This window comes from Oryx dammah, unplaced genomic scaffold (genome assembly GCF_014754425.2).
Source record: "Oryx dammah isolate SB20612 unplaced genomic scaffold, SCBI_Odam_1.1 HiC_scaffold_7, whole genome shotgun sequence".
NCBI lineage: Eukaryota > Metazoa > Chordata > Mammalia > Artiodactyla > Bovidae > Oryx > Oryx dammah.
In genome coordinates, this window is record NW_024070191.1 from 33,244,801 (window position 1) to 33,262,227 (window position 17,427).

The window sequence follows — 17,427 nt, forward strand, 5'->3', positions numbered from 1 at the left end:
AGGACTGATTTTCTTTAGGACTGACTGGTTTGATCTCCTTGCTGTCCAAGGGACTCTCAAGAGTCTTCTCCAACACCACAATTCAAAGGCATCAATTCTAAGGTGATCAGCTTTCTTTATAGTCTAACTCTCACATCCATATATGACTACTAGAAACTCTAGTAAAGGCTCTTTTTTAAAAAATATAAATTTATATATTTTAATTGGAGGCTAACTACTTTACAATATTGTATTGGTTTTGCCATACATCGACATGAATCCACCATGGGTGTACTCATGTCCCCCATCCTGAAACCCCCTCCCATCTCCCTCCCTATACCGTTCCTCTGGGTCATCCCAGTGCACCAGCCCCGAGCATCCTGTATCATGCATCGAACCTGGACTGGTGATCCATTTCACATATGATAATATACAAGTTTCAGTGTCATTCTCCCAAATTGTCCCATCCTCTCCCTCTCCCACAGAGTCCAAAAGACTGTTCTATACATCTCTCTCTCTTTTGCTGTCTAGCTTACAGGGTTATCATTACCATCATTCTAAATTCCATATATATGAGTTAGTATACTGTATTGGTGTTTTTCTTTCTGGCTTACTTCAGAAACTCTAGTAAAGGCTCTTAAACTCCCCACATCCTTGCTTCTACCCCCCAAAATAGTCTCTCACTGGATATAGGATAATATATAAAACTATATTATCCTAAGTTTGATATAAGGCAAGTAGACTACATCATCCTTCTTTGTTCTTTTCCAGAGCTCTTTGGTTATTTTAGCACTTTTGTGTGTATTTTAGAAACAAATTGTTGATATCTAAAATATTGCATGCTTTTATTATTGGGTATTTTGATCTATAGATTTAATTTGGTGAGAATTGACATGTTGGCAATAATAAACTTTTCCACAGATGAACATGGGATATTAATCCATTTATTTGTGTGTTTAGTGTCTATCTGCATTTTTGTTTGTTTCAGTGTAAAAGTATTGCACATCTTTTGTTAAGCTTATTCCTAATATTTTATATTTTGATAGTATTATAGATGGGACTGATTTTAAGTTGATTTTCATTTTACTGCAGCTAGTATATAGCAATAGTACTGACTTTTAAACATTTTCTTTGACCTTTCAAAGGATTTTTATTACTTCTAAAAGTGTTCTTGTAGAATCCTTAGGATTTTTGATATAATTAATCATATTGTCTGCAGTCTAATCTCATTCTTTCTAATCTTTATGCTCCTGATATTTTGTTCTTTACTTATTGCACTGGCTAGGGCTTAGAGTACAATACTGACATGGTGAGAGCAGACTTCATTGCCTTGCTCTCAGTTTTTTGGAAAAAAATATAATTATGAAATATAAGATATATTAGCTAAAATCTTTTTGATGATGCTTTTTTATATTGATTTTATATTAAGTTTACTTCTGTTGATAGTTTGTTGCCTTTTAAAAATTCATAAATAGTTGTTGAATTTTGTCAAATGACTTTCATGCAACAAATGAGAAAATGATATACTTTAAAATATTTATTAATTTTATGAATTGTACTGATTGACTTTCAAATGAGTATTTGCATTTATGTTAATTAAATATATTGTTCTGTAATTTTTTTCTTTGTTAACTTTCTTTTCTGGATTTGTCATTAGGGATATGTTTTCCAATGAGGTGATAGGTGTCACTTTCACCACCTTTTTTTAAAATGATATTTCTTCCTGGCAAAACCATGCCAGAATTAACCTGTGAAAACTGTATATCTTGCTGCTGTTAATTTTTTTGGTTATTAAAATCACAAACACACAGAGCAAGAAATTTTGGCTTCTGATTTCTTGGTTTTACTCTATATTATACTATGATTTAGAATTCTTTTTCCACATGAAATAGCCCTTATAACGCTTTTCACAGCTGAGTAGCTTTATCAGCATACTTGTTACCCATACAATTAGGATTTGAAGAACATATGTATTTTGATCATTTTCAGCCTGAGCTGATGTAATTCCTTAAAAATGTGTGGATTTCTTATGTATCAAATGAAAAATACACTCCATTAAATGAGACCACATCCACAAATCTTTTTGACATATGTCTGTCTATACTAGACCCTTGTGAGGCTGCCATAAAATAACCTATTGTAGCCTTATTGTTTGTGAGTTTCATAAGGCAGTCTAATACAATACTTAAAAGGGCTTTTTGTATAGATGAAGGTGTCTAAGAAGCATCACTTTAAGGTTTTTCTGAGGTCTTAACAGAGGGGTTTAACATATCCTTGAAAATATTTATCTGAGATCCAATTTTATTATTAAATATCTTAAGTTTAGTGTTAGCCATGTCTTATTTTTAATAATGTTTTTCTGGAAGATTTCAGGAATAAAAATGTTTTATTTTCATGCCAAAAATTCTAACTCTTTTATGAATATAAATATACATTTTACTTGAAAATTTAACTTTTCCATCATTATTAATTACTGTCTCCTTGCATTTTATCATAGGTAACTTCAGTTGCCCAACCTGGAAATCATTACAATCTGCCTAGGAATTTTGTTGACAAGAACCATGAATTCTATTTTTCACATTACCACAGGCAGCAAGGGTGCCTCACAATTCACCGTTTCATAATAAATGCTCTCATTTCTCCAAATTCTAATAAGTATGTTAAGCTGTCCTTGAATTGCTCACCAACAGTCCTCTTGAGACAATGTCAACATATACTGATAGTCTTCAAAGGTTTCCTGTTCTGCCTTCCATGAACCATCCAATTCCAAAGCTAATGGCACATGTTTTAGACTCTTGTTGTATACAAATATAAATACACCATCTAGAGAACACTTGTGCAAGAAAGTACCCCCAAATTTAGGAACTTAAACAATCATTTCATTTGAATTTTGTGTGGCATGAGTTTGTGCAGGGTTTAGTTGCATGGTTGTATTTTTGTGTCTCAAAGTCAAAATTCAAATACACCCAATCATCTTCAACAGAATGAGTATTCCAATAATGAGAGTTCCAAGAATTAGTATTCTGAAAAGCCCAATCAGAAGGCCAACTTGGATGCTAAAAAAGAATACTCTCCTCTTCTCATGGGGGAAAAGGCATGTGTGTGTATGGATAGAAGCAGTTAATTACAGTGAATCTGAAGATAAGCTAATTGTTCCCACTAAAATAGAAATAGCTTGATAACACATGTTATAATTTTTTTACATAGTCTCTAATAAATGGTCTTAAATACTATACTTCAAAAGTTGGAATAAATGTGGAAATGTTAAGAACTAAGTCTGGCTCAAAATCTGGAGAAACCTGCTTTGCTTTTCTGTAAATATAAATTTTTGTATAAAGGTCCTAAGCAACACTGGATATACTGGTGTGCTCTAAGATCCACCTCTACTTTCAACAAAAGATTGTAGGAAATTACATTTGCTATGCTCCTGAACCTTCTGTCTTCTCGTTAGATTTAGCTGATGCGATTCACGGATTCACTGGATAAAATTTGGAGAGCAGGCAGACTGAAATTCTCATGGTATTGATCCCTTTCCATCTCCAGCATCTGCAGTTGTGTCTCTGCATCCTCCCTACCTTCAGCTCTTGCTGAAGGGTACCTCTACCTGTCTTCTGGATCCTGGTATCCCTAACCATAGTCATATGTCATGCAAGATGGCTTAGATTCTGGTTCTAGTAATACCATCTCCATTTATTGTCCTTTCAGCCCTACGAAGTGGTAATGGATTCCTGCATTGCTAATCTCTGCATTGCCTCACTGTTCTCTGATTAGCTTTCATATCTGCTCTTATGTGTTACCCTACCTCATGTTTTGTACTTAATTCCTTCTGTATGAAAGACTAAAGTGATTTCTGTTTTCTTGCCTGGGTCCCTACTGGCACATCTTATTTATAACATATATTTTGTATAACACGTTCGCCTCTGGAAGTAAAATAGCCATCTGTGGTTTATTATTTGATGTCCAAGCATAATCTAAATATAAATTAGTAGACAAAATATTTACCTTGTCAAATTTAACACATTAAAACATTGTCTGAATTATAATTTCAATTTGTTATCAATACTTACTGAGTGCACTAAGAGTACCAGGTACATCAGTTAAAGAACGCATACCAGGTACACCAGCTATTGAGGGTGGAAAGTTGCCACTGTCAATGCTCCCACCTTCCCATCCTGGAACTGAATGTTGGCAATTTGGAGGTAAATATGTAGGGTTACAGTGACAGTTCTTTTTATTATTACACACCTGAAACAGGAGAAATATCACCTTATAAAGTAAGTAGCTACAATTATTTGTGTTCATTAAAATTTTGAAAAAATACATAGGTCAGATAAGGCTGATTTTCTTACCTGGTTTATGAATGTGTGTGTGTGTGTGTGTGTGTGTATGTGTGTGTGTTTAGCTATGTGTTTGCTTTCCAAAGATCACTCTCAATGATATATACTCTGTGTCTCATAGTACTGATACTTACACCTTGACTGTTGCATTTTTCTGGATTACAGTCATAGTTCAAGTATGAAGAATCTACACATTGCTTATTGTAGCAAACCTAAAAAAGGAATGTCCCAAAGTAAGTTAATTGAACCACCATTTGTACTTGGCATCTAACTAAAAGGATTCTGTATTGTATAGACATAAGAGGTATTCATTTCATAATAAATATTAACATACTACTAATAAGTGGTTAATTCATAGTGCTACTGAGTTTCTAGCACTAGATGAGACTGATTATCTGAAAGTAAAAAAAATAAAAGCACCTTCTATGCTTATACTAGGATAGGAAGTACAGACATGAAATAAAAGCAAAGGTAATATGTCATAAAATACTATAATAAAGTAGTTTTATGAAATAATAAAAAACCAAGAATATATGAGGACAGCAAAACATTTTTATTGAGCCCTGATGTTGAACAGGACTCAATCAAGCATAGAAATGAAAGGCAAAGTACTTGTAGAAAAAGAATAAATCTTCAAAATGACTACATCATATCTACTATGTAACTTTTAAAAAATATTAAGGGCAGTGCAACTGTTACACAAAGAACATCCATTCAAACATTAACTAAATATTTGAGTCTTACAATGCCCTTTACCCTGACAATGCAGCAGTGAATAGCAATAACAAAAAAATCTTATATTGCTCATATTGCTGTAAAAGGTAAAGAAACACACACACACACACACACACACAATCTACATGTGATGTGACAAGTTATTATGGAGGATATGTTTGTGTCTTGTAATCTTGATCAGAAAGTTGGTCTATAACTTGTAAACAATCAGTCATATTTAGAGATTTAATTGGAAGATGGAAGGATGATAAAAAGGAAATTTTGAAAAAGAGAATGCAAAAGTGAGAGAAAATATAGAGAGACAAACTAGAGCAACATTGCAGTAGTCTAGAAAAATGACAACCTAGAGTGAAACTGAGTGCATAGTGGTGTTGACCAAAAACAGTGGTTGTATTTGAGATAGAGTTAATTCACCAAGTTTAATGATAAATTGTATATAAAGAATGAAAAGAGAGACAGGCAATGACACCAGGGTTTCTGGTATGTCTAACTTTCTTGGTTGTGGTACAACTGATGAGATAAGAAAGCTAACATAAAGCCTCAAATTATAGAAATATTATTTTTTGAGACTTCATTTTACTTGTACTGTCAAATAATACTGTGTACTTGAGATAAAATGAAAATCATTTTTGCACAGAAAATGTGAGATAATGTGATTTCACAAAAGTAACCCAAACCCGAAGCCAGCGATTCCCGCTGTGGTCATCAGTGGCAAAGGATGTAGGATTTAAGCGATTATATGCACCACACACCAGTGACAGAATTAAAAGCAGATTTTTACCAAATCCTGAAAAATTAATCTGGAGTGTGACATCAGCAAAATGGTGCACTGGGCACCCCAAGTATTGTTCTCCCTTAGAGATGTTAGAGGAAGAAGATGAAGAAGGAGGAGGAGGAAGGGGAGGAAGAGGAAGAGGGGGAGGGGAAGAAGAACTGGCTAAAGCAACCCATAGGAGCTCTGGAAGCAGTCAGAGGACCACAACAGCTAAGCAAACGACCAAACAAATAGCCACACCAAAACATTAGAAAACTTTGTAGCATTTTGTTCACCCTGTCCCACTACCTCTGGTACATGGCACAGTCTAGGTTTGGAGAAGGCAGCAGCAGAGTTTCCAGAGGCTATCTTATTTTTCATATTCTCATCTGTCTGGGAACTGCTTAAAGACTGGTTTCTGTTCCACTTGACTCAAATCTCAGCTAGACACTGCTCAGGAAAACTAAGACTTGCAGACATGGGGGGCAGAGAATGAATGGAGACATACTGTTGACAATATAAAGCTCCAAGGCAACCATGGTGAGACTGTTTGGAAAAATAAAGCATCTAAAATGTCCATGTATACGGGCAATGAGAAAAGCCACAAAGACATGCATATTCACAGGAAAGATGCATATTCACAAAACCCTCAGAGAAAACAAGTTTTCTCCTCAGGCTTCTCTCAAGGCTCAGAGCACCCAAGAAATTACAAAAGGTCTACCTGAGCACAGAGCCAGACTGTAAACTTGAGGAGAAGTGGCTGTGTTTTCTGAAGTCCAATTTTTAACAACAATGACAACAACAAAATCACACCCTATCAAAAGAGGTGAAAAACTATGAAAGACTATACAGTGGAGATAAGACAGTTTTACCCACAAGTGGTACTGGGAAAACTAGATAGCAACACACAAAAAAATAAGATTAAAACATTCCCTCATAGTATTTAAAAAAATAAACTCAAAATGGCTTAAAGGCCGAAATGTAAGGCCAGTAACCATAAAACTATTAGAAGAGAACATAGGCAGGATACTCTGACATAAATTGTAGTAATGTTTTCTTGGATAAATCTCCTAAGACAAAAGAAAAAAAATAAAAAAATAAATGAGACCTAATTAAACTTAAAGCTTTTGCACAGCAAAGGAAATTATCAACAAAGCAAAAGACACCTATGGAATGAGAGAAAATATTTGCTAATGATGTGACCAACAGGATGTTAATATCCAAAACACTGTTGTTGTTGTTTAGTAGCTAGGTCATGTCTGGTTCTTTTGTGATCCCATGGACTGTAGCTTGCCATGCTCCTCTGTCCATGGGATTTTTCAGGCAAGAATACTGGAGTGGGTTGCCATTTCCTTCTCCAAGGGATCTTCGTAGCCCAGGAATCAAACCCACGTCTCCTGCATTGGCAGAGTTTTTACCACTGAACCACCAGGGAAGACCAGCCAAAATATATAAATAGCTTATTCAACTCAATATCAAAACAAAAATAAAAACAAAAACAGAAGACCAAATACACATATTTCCACATAAAATATAAAGTTGGCCCACAAGCCTATGAAAAGATGTTCAGCATTTCTCATTATTAGAGAGATACAAATCAAAACTACAATGAGGTATCACCTCACACTTGTTTGAATGAGTTTCATCAAAATCTCTACAAATAACAAATGTTGGGGAAGATGTGGAGAAAAAGAAACCCTTGTATACTTTTGCTGGCAATATAAATTGGTACAGCTGCTATGGGAAACACTATGGAATTTCCTTAAAAAAGTAAAACTAGAACTACCATACAACCCAGCTATCCTACTCCCGGGTATACAACTGGAAAAAAGAAAGACATTAATTCAAAAAATACAATATTGTAAAGTAAAAAAAAAATAAAATAAAATCTGAAAAAATATATATATATTCCTCAATGTTCACAGCAGCACTATTTATAATATCCAAGACTCAGAAGCAATTTAAGTGCCTATCAACAGACTACTGGATTATAAATGTGATTTTAAAAATATAAAATCTATATAAATATATTTATAAATAATATGTAATATTTAGAAATATGAATGTGGAATATTACTCAGGCATAAAAAGAAGGAAATACTGTCATTCTCAGTAATGTGGATAAGCTTAGTGAAATGAGTCAGATGGAGGAAGTCAAATACTATATGATATCACTTATATGTGGAAACTTAAAAAGGATACAAATGAATGTTTATGCAAAATTGAAACAGAACTCTCCAAAGGGGAGATCCAAGTGGGGAGGGATAAATTAGGAGTATAAATTGTATAGTACAGTACAAATTGTATAGTATACAAATACTGACAAATGGCATAGTATATAAGGTGTTATTTATAATGTAGATAGGTGACAAAGATACACTGCATAGCACAGGGACTTATTATTTTGTGATAACCTATAATGGAATATAATCTGCAAAATACTGAATCACTATGATGTACACTGGGAACTAACACAATATTGTAAATCAATTATTTCAATTTAAAAGAATTAATGGAAGGTTCATTATAGAAAATGGAGAGTAATTGTATTTCAGATTTTCGTCCCTTTGATTGATCTTTCCTTTACTCTGTGAATCCTTTTTTATTTTCATCACTAAAATGAGCATATGTTTCTTTAATGTTTTTTTTACTTTAATCATTATTTTTAAGTAATTATATAAAAATATAATTCACAACATTAAAAATACATGAAATAATAAAACTGTCAATGAACAGTATGATTCTCAGTTCAGTTAACATATGTGAAAGAATAGTAAATAGCAGATTATGTTTTTTCTTTTAAAGTTTCTCTCATTTTCAAAACTTTCTATTTTCCTATTTTTTGAAATTAAATACACATTTAACTTGAGAAAAACACCACATATGCATTTAAAATTTGAAATTAGTATATTACCTGGTAATAAAAGACCACACACCTTACTTTCACCACAAACGGTTCCATCTTTTACCCACATCGTTTCTGACTCTTCAGTACCATAAGCATAATCCAGTCCAATGCAGTGCATTCCATTTACGTTGGAATACAAAACAGAGGCATTTTCAATATAAACGATCTGTGTTTTATCATATGTACATAGTAATTTTCCACATTTCACATTCCTATAATTTAGCAACAAATAAAAATCATTAGTTTTCAATACAGAGAAATATTAGAATATCAATTCTAAAGGAAAAAGATTTAAATAAAGCATGAAGAGAAAGAAAGATTGTGCTAAGTTGGGTCTGACTCTTGCGACCCTATGGACTGTAGCCCGCCAGGATCCTCTGTCCATGGGATTCTCCAGGCAAGAATACTGGAGTGGGTTGCCGTTTCATTTTTCCAAGGGATCTTCCCGACTCAGGAATTGAACCCAGTTCTCCAGCATTGCAGGTAGATTCTTTACCAACTGAGCTACGGGGAAAGCCCAAATAAAGCATTACTGCTGCTGCTGCTGCTGTTAAGTCGCTTCAGTCATGTCTGACTCCGTGCGACCCCATAGATGGCAGCCCACCAGGCTCCCCGGTCCCTTGGATTCTCCAGGTAAGAATACTGGAGTGGATTGCCATTTCCTTCTCCAATGTATGAAAGTGAAAAGTGAAAGTGAAGTCGCTCAGTTGTGTCCGACTCCTAGCGACCCCATGGACTGCAGCCCACCAGGCTCCTCCATCCATGGAATTTTCCAGGCAAGAGTGCTGGAGTGGGGTGCCATTGCCTTCTCTGAAATAAAGTATTAAGCCTTGCTTAAGAGATTATGCAATTAACTGTGAAACTGAAAATTATGAGGGTCTTTCTTATGTTATTAACAATAACAACATCTTAGTAATTATGAGCTACTTCTTACTTTGTGCTGAGCTCTGCTTAATCATTTGGTAGTGTCCGGCTCCGTGCAACCCCTTGGACTGTGACCCACCAGGCTCCTTTGTTCGTGGGAATTCTCCAGGCAAGAATACTGGAGTGAATTACCCATGCCCTCCTCCAGGGATCTTCCCAATCCAGGAATCAAGCTCAGGTCTCCCTCATTGCAGGTGGATTATTTACTGTCTAAGCCACCAGGGAAGCTCATGAATCCTGGAGTAGGTAGCCTATCCCTTCTCCAGGGGATCTCCCTGACCCAGGAATCCTATCTGGGTCTCCTGCATTGCAGGTGGATTCTTTATCAGCCGAGCTACCAGGGAAGCCCCACTTCCTATTCAGTCATCACTTTTTGACAATTCTTTATTATTATTATTTTTTGGCTTTTGTTCTTAAACATGATTCTGAGCTTATTCTATCTAAAAATTAGTAAAATTTTAAAAATTGCTAATTTACTTACATTTCCTTTTCTATTTTTCAAACATAATACATATTCTCCACATCATGGGTCCCAAACTGACAAGACATTAAGGCATACACTTAAGAAGCAGTTTATGGAATAAATATTAATGTTGAATACATCATGATGATAGTGTCTAAACCACAGACAAAAATAACCAGAAAATCAAGTGTGTGTGTGTGTGTGTGTGTGTGTGTGCGTGCGCACAGTTGTGTCTGACTCTATGCCTGTCAGGCTCCTCTGTCAATGGAATTTTTCCAGGTAAGGATACTGGAGTGGGTTGCCATTTCCTTCTCCAGGGAATTTTCCTGACCCAGGGATCAAACCAGCATCTCCTGCAGCTTCTGCTTTGGCGTGCAGATTCTTTACCGCTGAGCCACAGGAAAGGCAATCCGAAGATGAAAAATAAAAGCATTAATAATCACAGGAAAGAGTGGTAATTTCATAAATCAGTAGGGAAATGCAAATTAGAGAGTAAGATACCTCTTTAGAACGACACATAAACCAGGCAACAAAAAGTCGTGACAGTACCAAATGCTGCGGATGCAGAGAAGCTATAACTCTGACACACTTTTGTTAGAAATGTAAAATGGTACAGTAACTTTGGAGATTATGTGGGCAACTGCTTAAAATGTTTAAATTGCCATGTAAGTGAAAGTTACTCGGTCATGTCTGACTCTTTTGCGACCCCATGGACCATAGACCGCCAGGCTCCTCTGCTTATGGAATTCTTCAGGCAAGAATACTCACAGGAGTTGCCATTCCCTTCTCCAGGGGATCTTTCCAACCCAGGGATGAACTTGGGTGTTCTGCATTGCAGGCAGATTCTTTATCATCTGGGCCACCAGGTAAGCCCTGAACTTGCCACATGACTCAGCAACTCCACTTTTAAGTGTGCATCCATGGGAAATTTAAAAATATGTGCTTACATAAAGACTTGCACCTTCATCACTTGTTTTTTTAATATAAATTTATTTATTTTAATTGGAGATTAATTACTTTACAATATTGTATTGGTTTTGCCATACATCAACATGAATCCACCACAGGTGTACACGTGTTCCCCATCTTGAACCCCCCTCCCTCCTCTCTCCCCGTACCATCCCTCTGGGTCATCTCAGTGCACCAGCCCCAAGCATCCAGTATCATGCATCAAACCTGGACTGGCGATTTGTTTCATATATGATATTATACATGTTTCAATGCCATTCTCCCAAATCATCCCACCCTCTCCCTCTCCCACAGAGTCCAAAAGACTGTTCTACACATCTGTGTCTCTTTTGCTGTCTCACATACAGGGTTATCATTGCCATCTTTCTAAATTCCATATATATGCGTTAGTATACTGCACTGGTGTTTTTCTTTCTGGCTTACTTCACTCTGTATAATAGGCTCCAGTTTCATCCACCTCATTAGAACTGATTGAAATCGTCACTTGTTATATCTCAAGAGAAAAAATACATGGCTTTACAATGAAAACAAACAAAATACTGCATAAGAATGTTCAAAGCACCATTGTTCTTAATTTTTTTACTTGAAGTATGCTTGATTTGTAATGTTCTGTTAATTACTACTTAGAGCAAAGTGATTCAGTTATATATACATATATATATATATAGTTTTTAATATTCTTTTCCATCATGGCTTACTATAGATTTTGAAATATTGAATATAGTTCTTTGTGCTATACAGTAGGACCTTGTTGTTTATCCATTTTCTGTATAATAGAGACATCCATAGCAGCATTGTTTTTAATGACCCAGAACTATTAGAAACATTCTAAATGCCCATTAGCTGGCACATAATTTTAGGATATAATATTATCCAGTAATAAGAAGCTACAAACAGTGTTATAGACTACAAAATGGATGAAACTCAAAAAATAAGTAACATAAACCAAGTAAAAAGACCACATAGTATGTAATTTTTCTAATATAAGAACTCCAGAAAAGGTAAACCTAGGGAAAGAGAAAGTATATCACTGGTTGCTAGGAACTGGGATCACTTTAAAGTGACTTTGGATTCCAGTGACTTTTGCACTTTTATAAATTTATCACAAAGTACATAAGTTATTCTGTTAAAGTAGATTGATTACGTATTAGTTAAGTATTTTAAGTATTATTAAGTCTGTTACAAATTATTTATGAGCTTCTACATAAAGTTGTTGCTGTTGTTGGTTTTCAGTCGCTCAGTCATGTGTGATTCTTTGCATCCCCATGGATTGGGGATCCCCATAGCACACCAGGCTTCCCTGTTCTTCATTGTTTCCTGGAGTTTGCTTAAACTCATGCCCACTGAAGTGGTGATGCCACCCAACCATCTCATCCTCTGTTGTCCCTTTCTCCTCTTGCCTTCAATCTTTCCCGGCATCAGTTTAGTTCAGTTCAGTCACTCCATCGTACCCGAATCTTTGTAACCCCAAGGACTGCAGCACGCCAGGCCTCCCTGTCCATCACCAACTCCCGGAGTTTACCCAAACTCATGTCCATTTAGTCAGTGATACTATCGAAACATCTCATCCTCTGTCGTCCCCTTCTCCTCCTGCCTTCAATCTTTCCCAACATCAGGGTCTTCTCAAATGAGTCAGCTCTTCACATAAGATGGTCAAAATACTGGAGTTTCAGCTTCAACATCAGTCCTTCCAATGAACACCCAGGATTGATCTCTTTTAGGATGGACTTGTTGGATCTCCTTGCAGTCCAAGGGAGTCTCAAGAGTCTTTTCCAACACCATAGTTTAAAAAGCATCAATTCTTCAGCGTTCAGCTTTCTTCACAGTCCAACTCTCACATCCATACATGACCACTGGAAAAACCATAGCCTTGACTAGACAGACCTCTGTTGGCAAAGTAATGTCTCTGCTTTTGAATATGCTATCTAGGTTGGTCATAACTTTCCTTCCAAGGAGTTAGCGTCATTTAATTTCATGGCTGCAATCACCATCTGCAGTGATTTTGGAGCCCCCCAAAATAAAACCTGTCACAGTTTCCACTGTTTCTCCATCTATTTCCCATGAAGTGATGGGACTGGATGCCATGATCTTAGTTTTCTGAATGTTGAGCTTTAAGCCAACTTTATCACTCTCCTCTTTCATTTTCATCAAGAGGCCCTTTAGTTCTTCTTCACTTTTTGCCATAAGGGTGGTGTCATCTGCATATCTGAGGTTATTGATATTTCTCCCTTCAATCTTGATTCCAGCTTGTGCTTCTTCCAGCCCAGTATTTCTCATGATGTACTCTGCATATAAGATAAATAAGCAGGGTGGCAATATACAGCCTTGATGTACTCCTTTTCCTATTTGGAACCAGTCTGTTGTTCCATGTCCAGTTCTAACTGTTGCTTCCTGACCTGCATACAGATTTCTCAAGAGGCAGGTCAGGTGGTCTGGTATTCCCATCTCTTTCATAATTTTCCACAATTTATTGTGATCCACACAGTCAAAGGCTTTGGCATAGTCAATAAATCAGAAGTAGATTTTTTTTGGAACTCTCTTGCTTTTTCAATGATCCAGCAGATGTTGGCAATTTGATCTCTGGTTCCTCTGCCTTTTCTAAAACCAGCTTGAATGTCTGGAAGTTCACAGTTCATGTATTGCTGAAGCCTGGCTTGGAGAATTTTGAGCATTACTTTACTAGCATGTGAGATGAGTGCAATTGTGTGGTAGTTTGAGCATTCTTTGGCATTGCCTTTCTTTGGGATTGGAATGAAAACTGACCTTTTCCAGTCCTGTGGCCACTGCTGAGTTTTCCAAATTTGCTGGCATATTGAGTGGAGCTCTTTCACAGCATCATCTTTCAGGATTTGAAGTAGCTCAACTGGAATTCCATCACCTCCACTAGCTTTGTTTGCAGTGATGCTTTCTAAGGCCCATTTGACTTCACATTCCAGGATGTCTGGCTCTGGGTAAGTGATCACACCATCATGACTATCTCGCATCAGGGTCTTTTCAAATGAGTCGGCTCTTCACATCAGGTGACCAAAGTATTGGAGCTTCAGCATCAGTTCTTCCAATGAATATTCAGGGTTGATTTCCTTCAGGACTAATTGGTTTGATTTCCTTGCTGTTCAAGGGACTTTCAAGAATATTTTCCAACACCACAGTTCAAAAGCATCATATTTTTAGCACTCAGCATTCTTTATGGTCCAACTCTGACATCCATACATGACTACTGGAAAAACCATAGCTTTCAGTCTATGGACCCTCGTTGGCAAAGTGACATGGGTGGTGTTAAACTAGTTTGAGTTCAGAAGGTTAACAACTATTTTGAGGCCAGTTTCTAAGGCTACCTGCAAGAGGTACGGGATTCAAAGTATAGAGCACTGTACTGTTGAAGCCCAGCTTAAAGGATTTTGAACATTACGTTGTTAGCATGTGAAATGAAAGCAATTGTGTGGCAGTTTGAACATTCTTTGGCATTGCCTTTCTTTGGAATTGGAATGCAAACTGACCTTTTCCAATCTTGTGGCTACTGTTGAGTTTTCCAAATTTGCTGGTGTACTGAGTACAGCACTTTCACAGCATCATCTTTTAGGATTTGAAATAGCTCAGCTGGAATGCCATTACCTCCACTAGCTTTGTTCATAGTAATGCTCCCTAAGGCCCACCTGACTTCACACTCACGGACGTCCGGCTCTAGATGAGTAACTTCACCATTGTGGTAATTGGGTCATTAAGACCTTTTTGTATAGTTCGTCTGTGTATTCTTGCCACCTCTTCTTAATATCTTCCGCTTCTGTTAGGTCCACACAATTTCTGTCCCTTATTGTGTCCATCTTTGCATGAAATGTTCCCTTGGTATCTCTAATTTTCTTGAAGAGATCTCTAGTCATTCTCATTCTATTGTTTTCCTCTATTTCTTTGCACTGTTTGCTTAAGAAAGCTTTGTTTTTCCAGTCATTGCAAGAAAATGCTGAGTAAATGGAAATCAATGACTTTTTTTGGACCCATCAGAGAACTGTGGTTGCAGAAAAAACCACTTACATGTATCTGGAAAGCTAAGTGCCTGCAAAAACCACAAGTATAGCACTTGTAATTTGCTTATCTGGAACATAAGCCACTGAACTACGTAAGCCACTAATAATATTTAAATACAAATTTTGACAAATTGCTGGTAACTGAGTGTGGACTATCATGAAAACGTGAAGCTCTTGAGTAATACAGTTATATTTTCATTTGCCTTTTCTCCAGAAACTCTATATGTTTCTTTTGGGGAGTATATGTGAAAGCTCTCCATATACACTTGCAGGGGGAGGTGAAGAGTAATCATTATGAAATTCCCAGACCCAGCTGTCTAACAAAGGCTTAATCTCTAGGTAGAAAGACTTTCATCCCACTCTTGCCAACTCCACTTGTCTTGACTCACCTAAAAGAATAATAAATATAGTCATGATCAATAACAGAAAAGGCTTAAGAATATAGGTTGGGGATGGTAGCTGTAGAATGAGGACTAGAGAATGGGAGCATGGGATGGGGCACTCTACACCTGGAGGAGGAATAAAAGCACTTTTGTTATCCATACCCCTGAGACACAAACTCATTAAAAAAAAGGCTTATGTAAAAACTAGAGAAGGTCCACCCGCCACGCCCCCCACCCCCCCAGCTGTAAAACCATAGTAACAAGTCTCTAGCAGAAATAGAAGTAAATTACAACTGAGAGAGCTCCAAGACACATATTCCCTTTGAGGGCTGGGATGAAAGGAAGTTCCAACTTTAAGAAGAGAGAAATAAATTACTTCACTAATGGAATCTGAAGATTCTGGTGCATATAGCTACAACAAACATTAGACACAACCTATTCCCTAAATATATTAACATATATTCTCACATTAAAAGCTTATTTGCTTCTGTGCCTACTACCCTGTATAACATGACCAACTTTCAACACAAAAAAGTACTAGTTATATTAAAAGGTAAGAAAAAAAACCAGTCTAAATAGATAAAATAAGCATCAGAAACAAATCAAATACAAAACAGATGTTGGAATTCTTAGATATGAGGTTTAAGGTCGCTTTGGTTAATATTTTAAAGGTTTAAAACCCAAAAGTCAGCAACATGAAAGAGCAGAGAAACAATATCAATAGAGATATGAAAACTGTAAGAACAAACTATAAGAAAAAAAGAAAATAAAAGCATAAAAAACCGAACAAAAATATAAAAATGGCTTCCAAGCTTTCATCAATAACACTCAATCTAAGCAACAGAAGAAAAACTTAAGAGAACTCAGTGATAGATTGATAGAAACTTCCCAAACTGAATCATGATAAAACAAAATAATGGAGAAAAAAATAGAAAAACCCAAGAACTGTAAGACAATTAAAGAAAGTGTAACATACTTGTAATAAGAGCAGCAGAAGGAGAAGAAACAGAAAAAATAATGAACAAGATCTTCACAAAACTATTGACAGAACAGAAAAAATAATGAACAAGATCTTCACAAAACTATTGACAGACATGAAAAAATAATGAAAAAGATCTTCACAAAACTATTGACAGAACAGAAAAAATAATGAAAAAGATCTTCACAAAACTATTGACAGACATGAAAACACAAATACAAGAAACTTAGAAAATGCCAAGCAGGATAAATATCAAAATAAAAACCATCTATATCACATTCAAACTAAAGTAAATCAAAATCAATGAGAAACTCTCGAAGGCAACTAGGTTGGGGCACACCTTACTTAGAGGAACAAAGACAAGAATTACAGCAGACTTTTCATTTAAAAATCATGCAGTTAAGATTTGGAAGGAATTTTTGACTGCTGTAAGAAAAGAAAAATCTAACAAAGAATTCTCTGTCCAGTAAAATTATCTTTCAAATAATAGAGATTTTTCAGACAAAAAGTGATAAAATTCTTTGCAAGCATATCTTACTTGCAAGAAATATTTCTTTAAAAAGTCCTTTACACAGAAGAGAAATTTGTGTCAGAAACTTTGATCTACATAAATAAGGGACAGCATCAGAAAATGAAACAATTGAAAGAAAAAAGTGTGTATTTTTCTTACTCTTAACTGATCTAAAAGATAACTATCTTCTCAAAGCAATAATATGAAGAATGTATAGAACAGTCTTTTGGACTCTGTGGGAAAGGGAGAGGGTGGGGTGATTTGGGAGAATGGCATTGAAACATGTATAATGTCATATATGAAACGAGTCACCAGTCCAAGTTCAATGGATGATACTGGATGCTTGGGGCTGGTGCACTGAGATGACCCAGAGGGATGGTACAAGGAGGGGGGGGTTCAGGATGGGGAACACATGTATACCTGTGGCAGATACATGTTGATGTATGGCAAAACCAACACAATA

The 17,427-nt window shown here is 36.1% G+C and overlaps 1 protein-coding gene across 1 annotated transcript in view; it reads right to left on the bottom strand.

The window, feature by feature from the left end:
* ADAM2 (ADAM metallopeptidase domain 2) overlaps positions 1-17,427 on the bottom strand; it is a 113,632-nt gene that overhangs the window by 2,302 nt on the left and 93,903 nt on the right. Inside the window, exons 16-18 of the mRNA XM_040242990.1 lie at positions 8,742-8,925; positions 4,451-4,528; positions 4,047-4,224 (exon numbers count right to left, since the gene is read on the bottom strand). Coding sequence (XP_040098924.1) covers positions 4,047-4,224; positions 4,451-4,528; positions 8,742-8,925 — 440 coding nt within the window. The remainder of the gene's footprint in view (positions 1-4,046; positions 4,225-4,450; positions 4,529-8,741; positions 8,926-17,427) is intronic.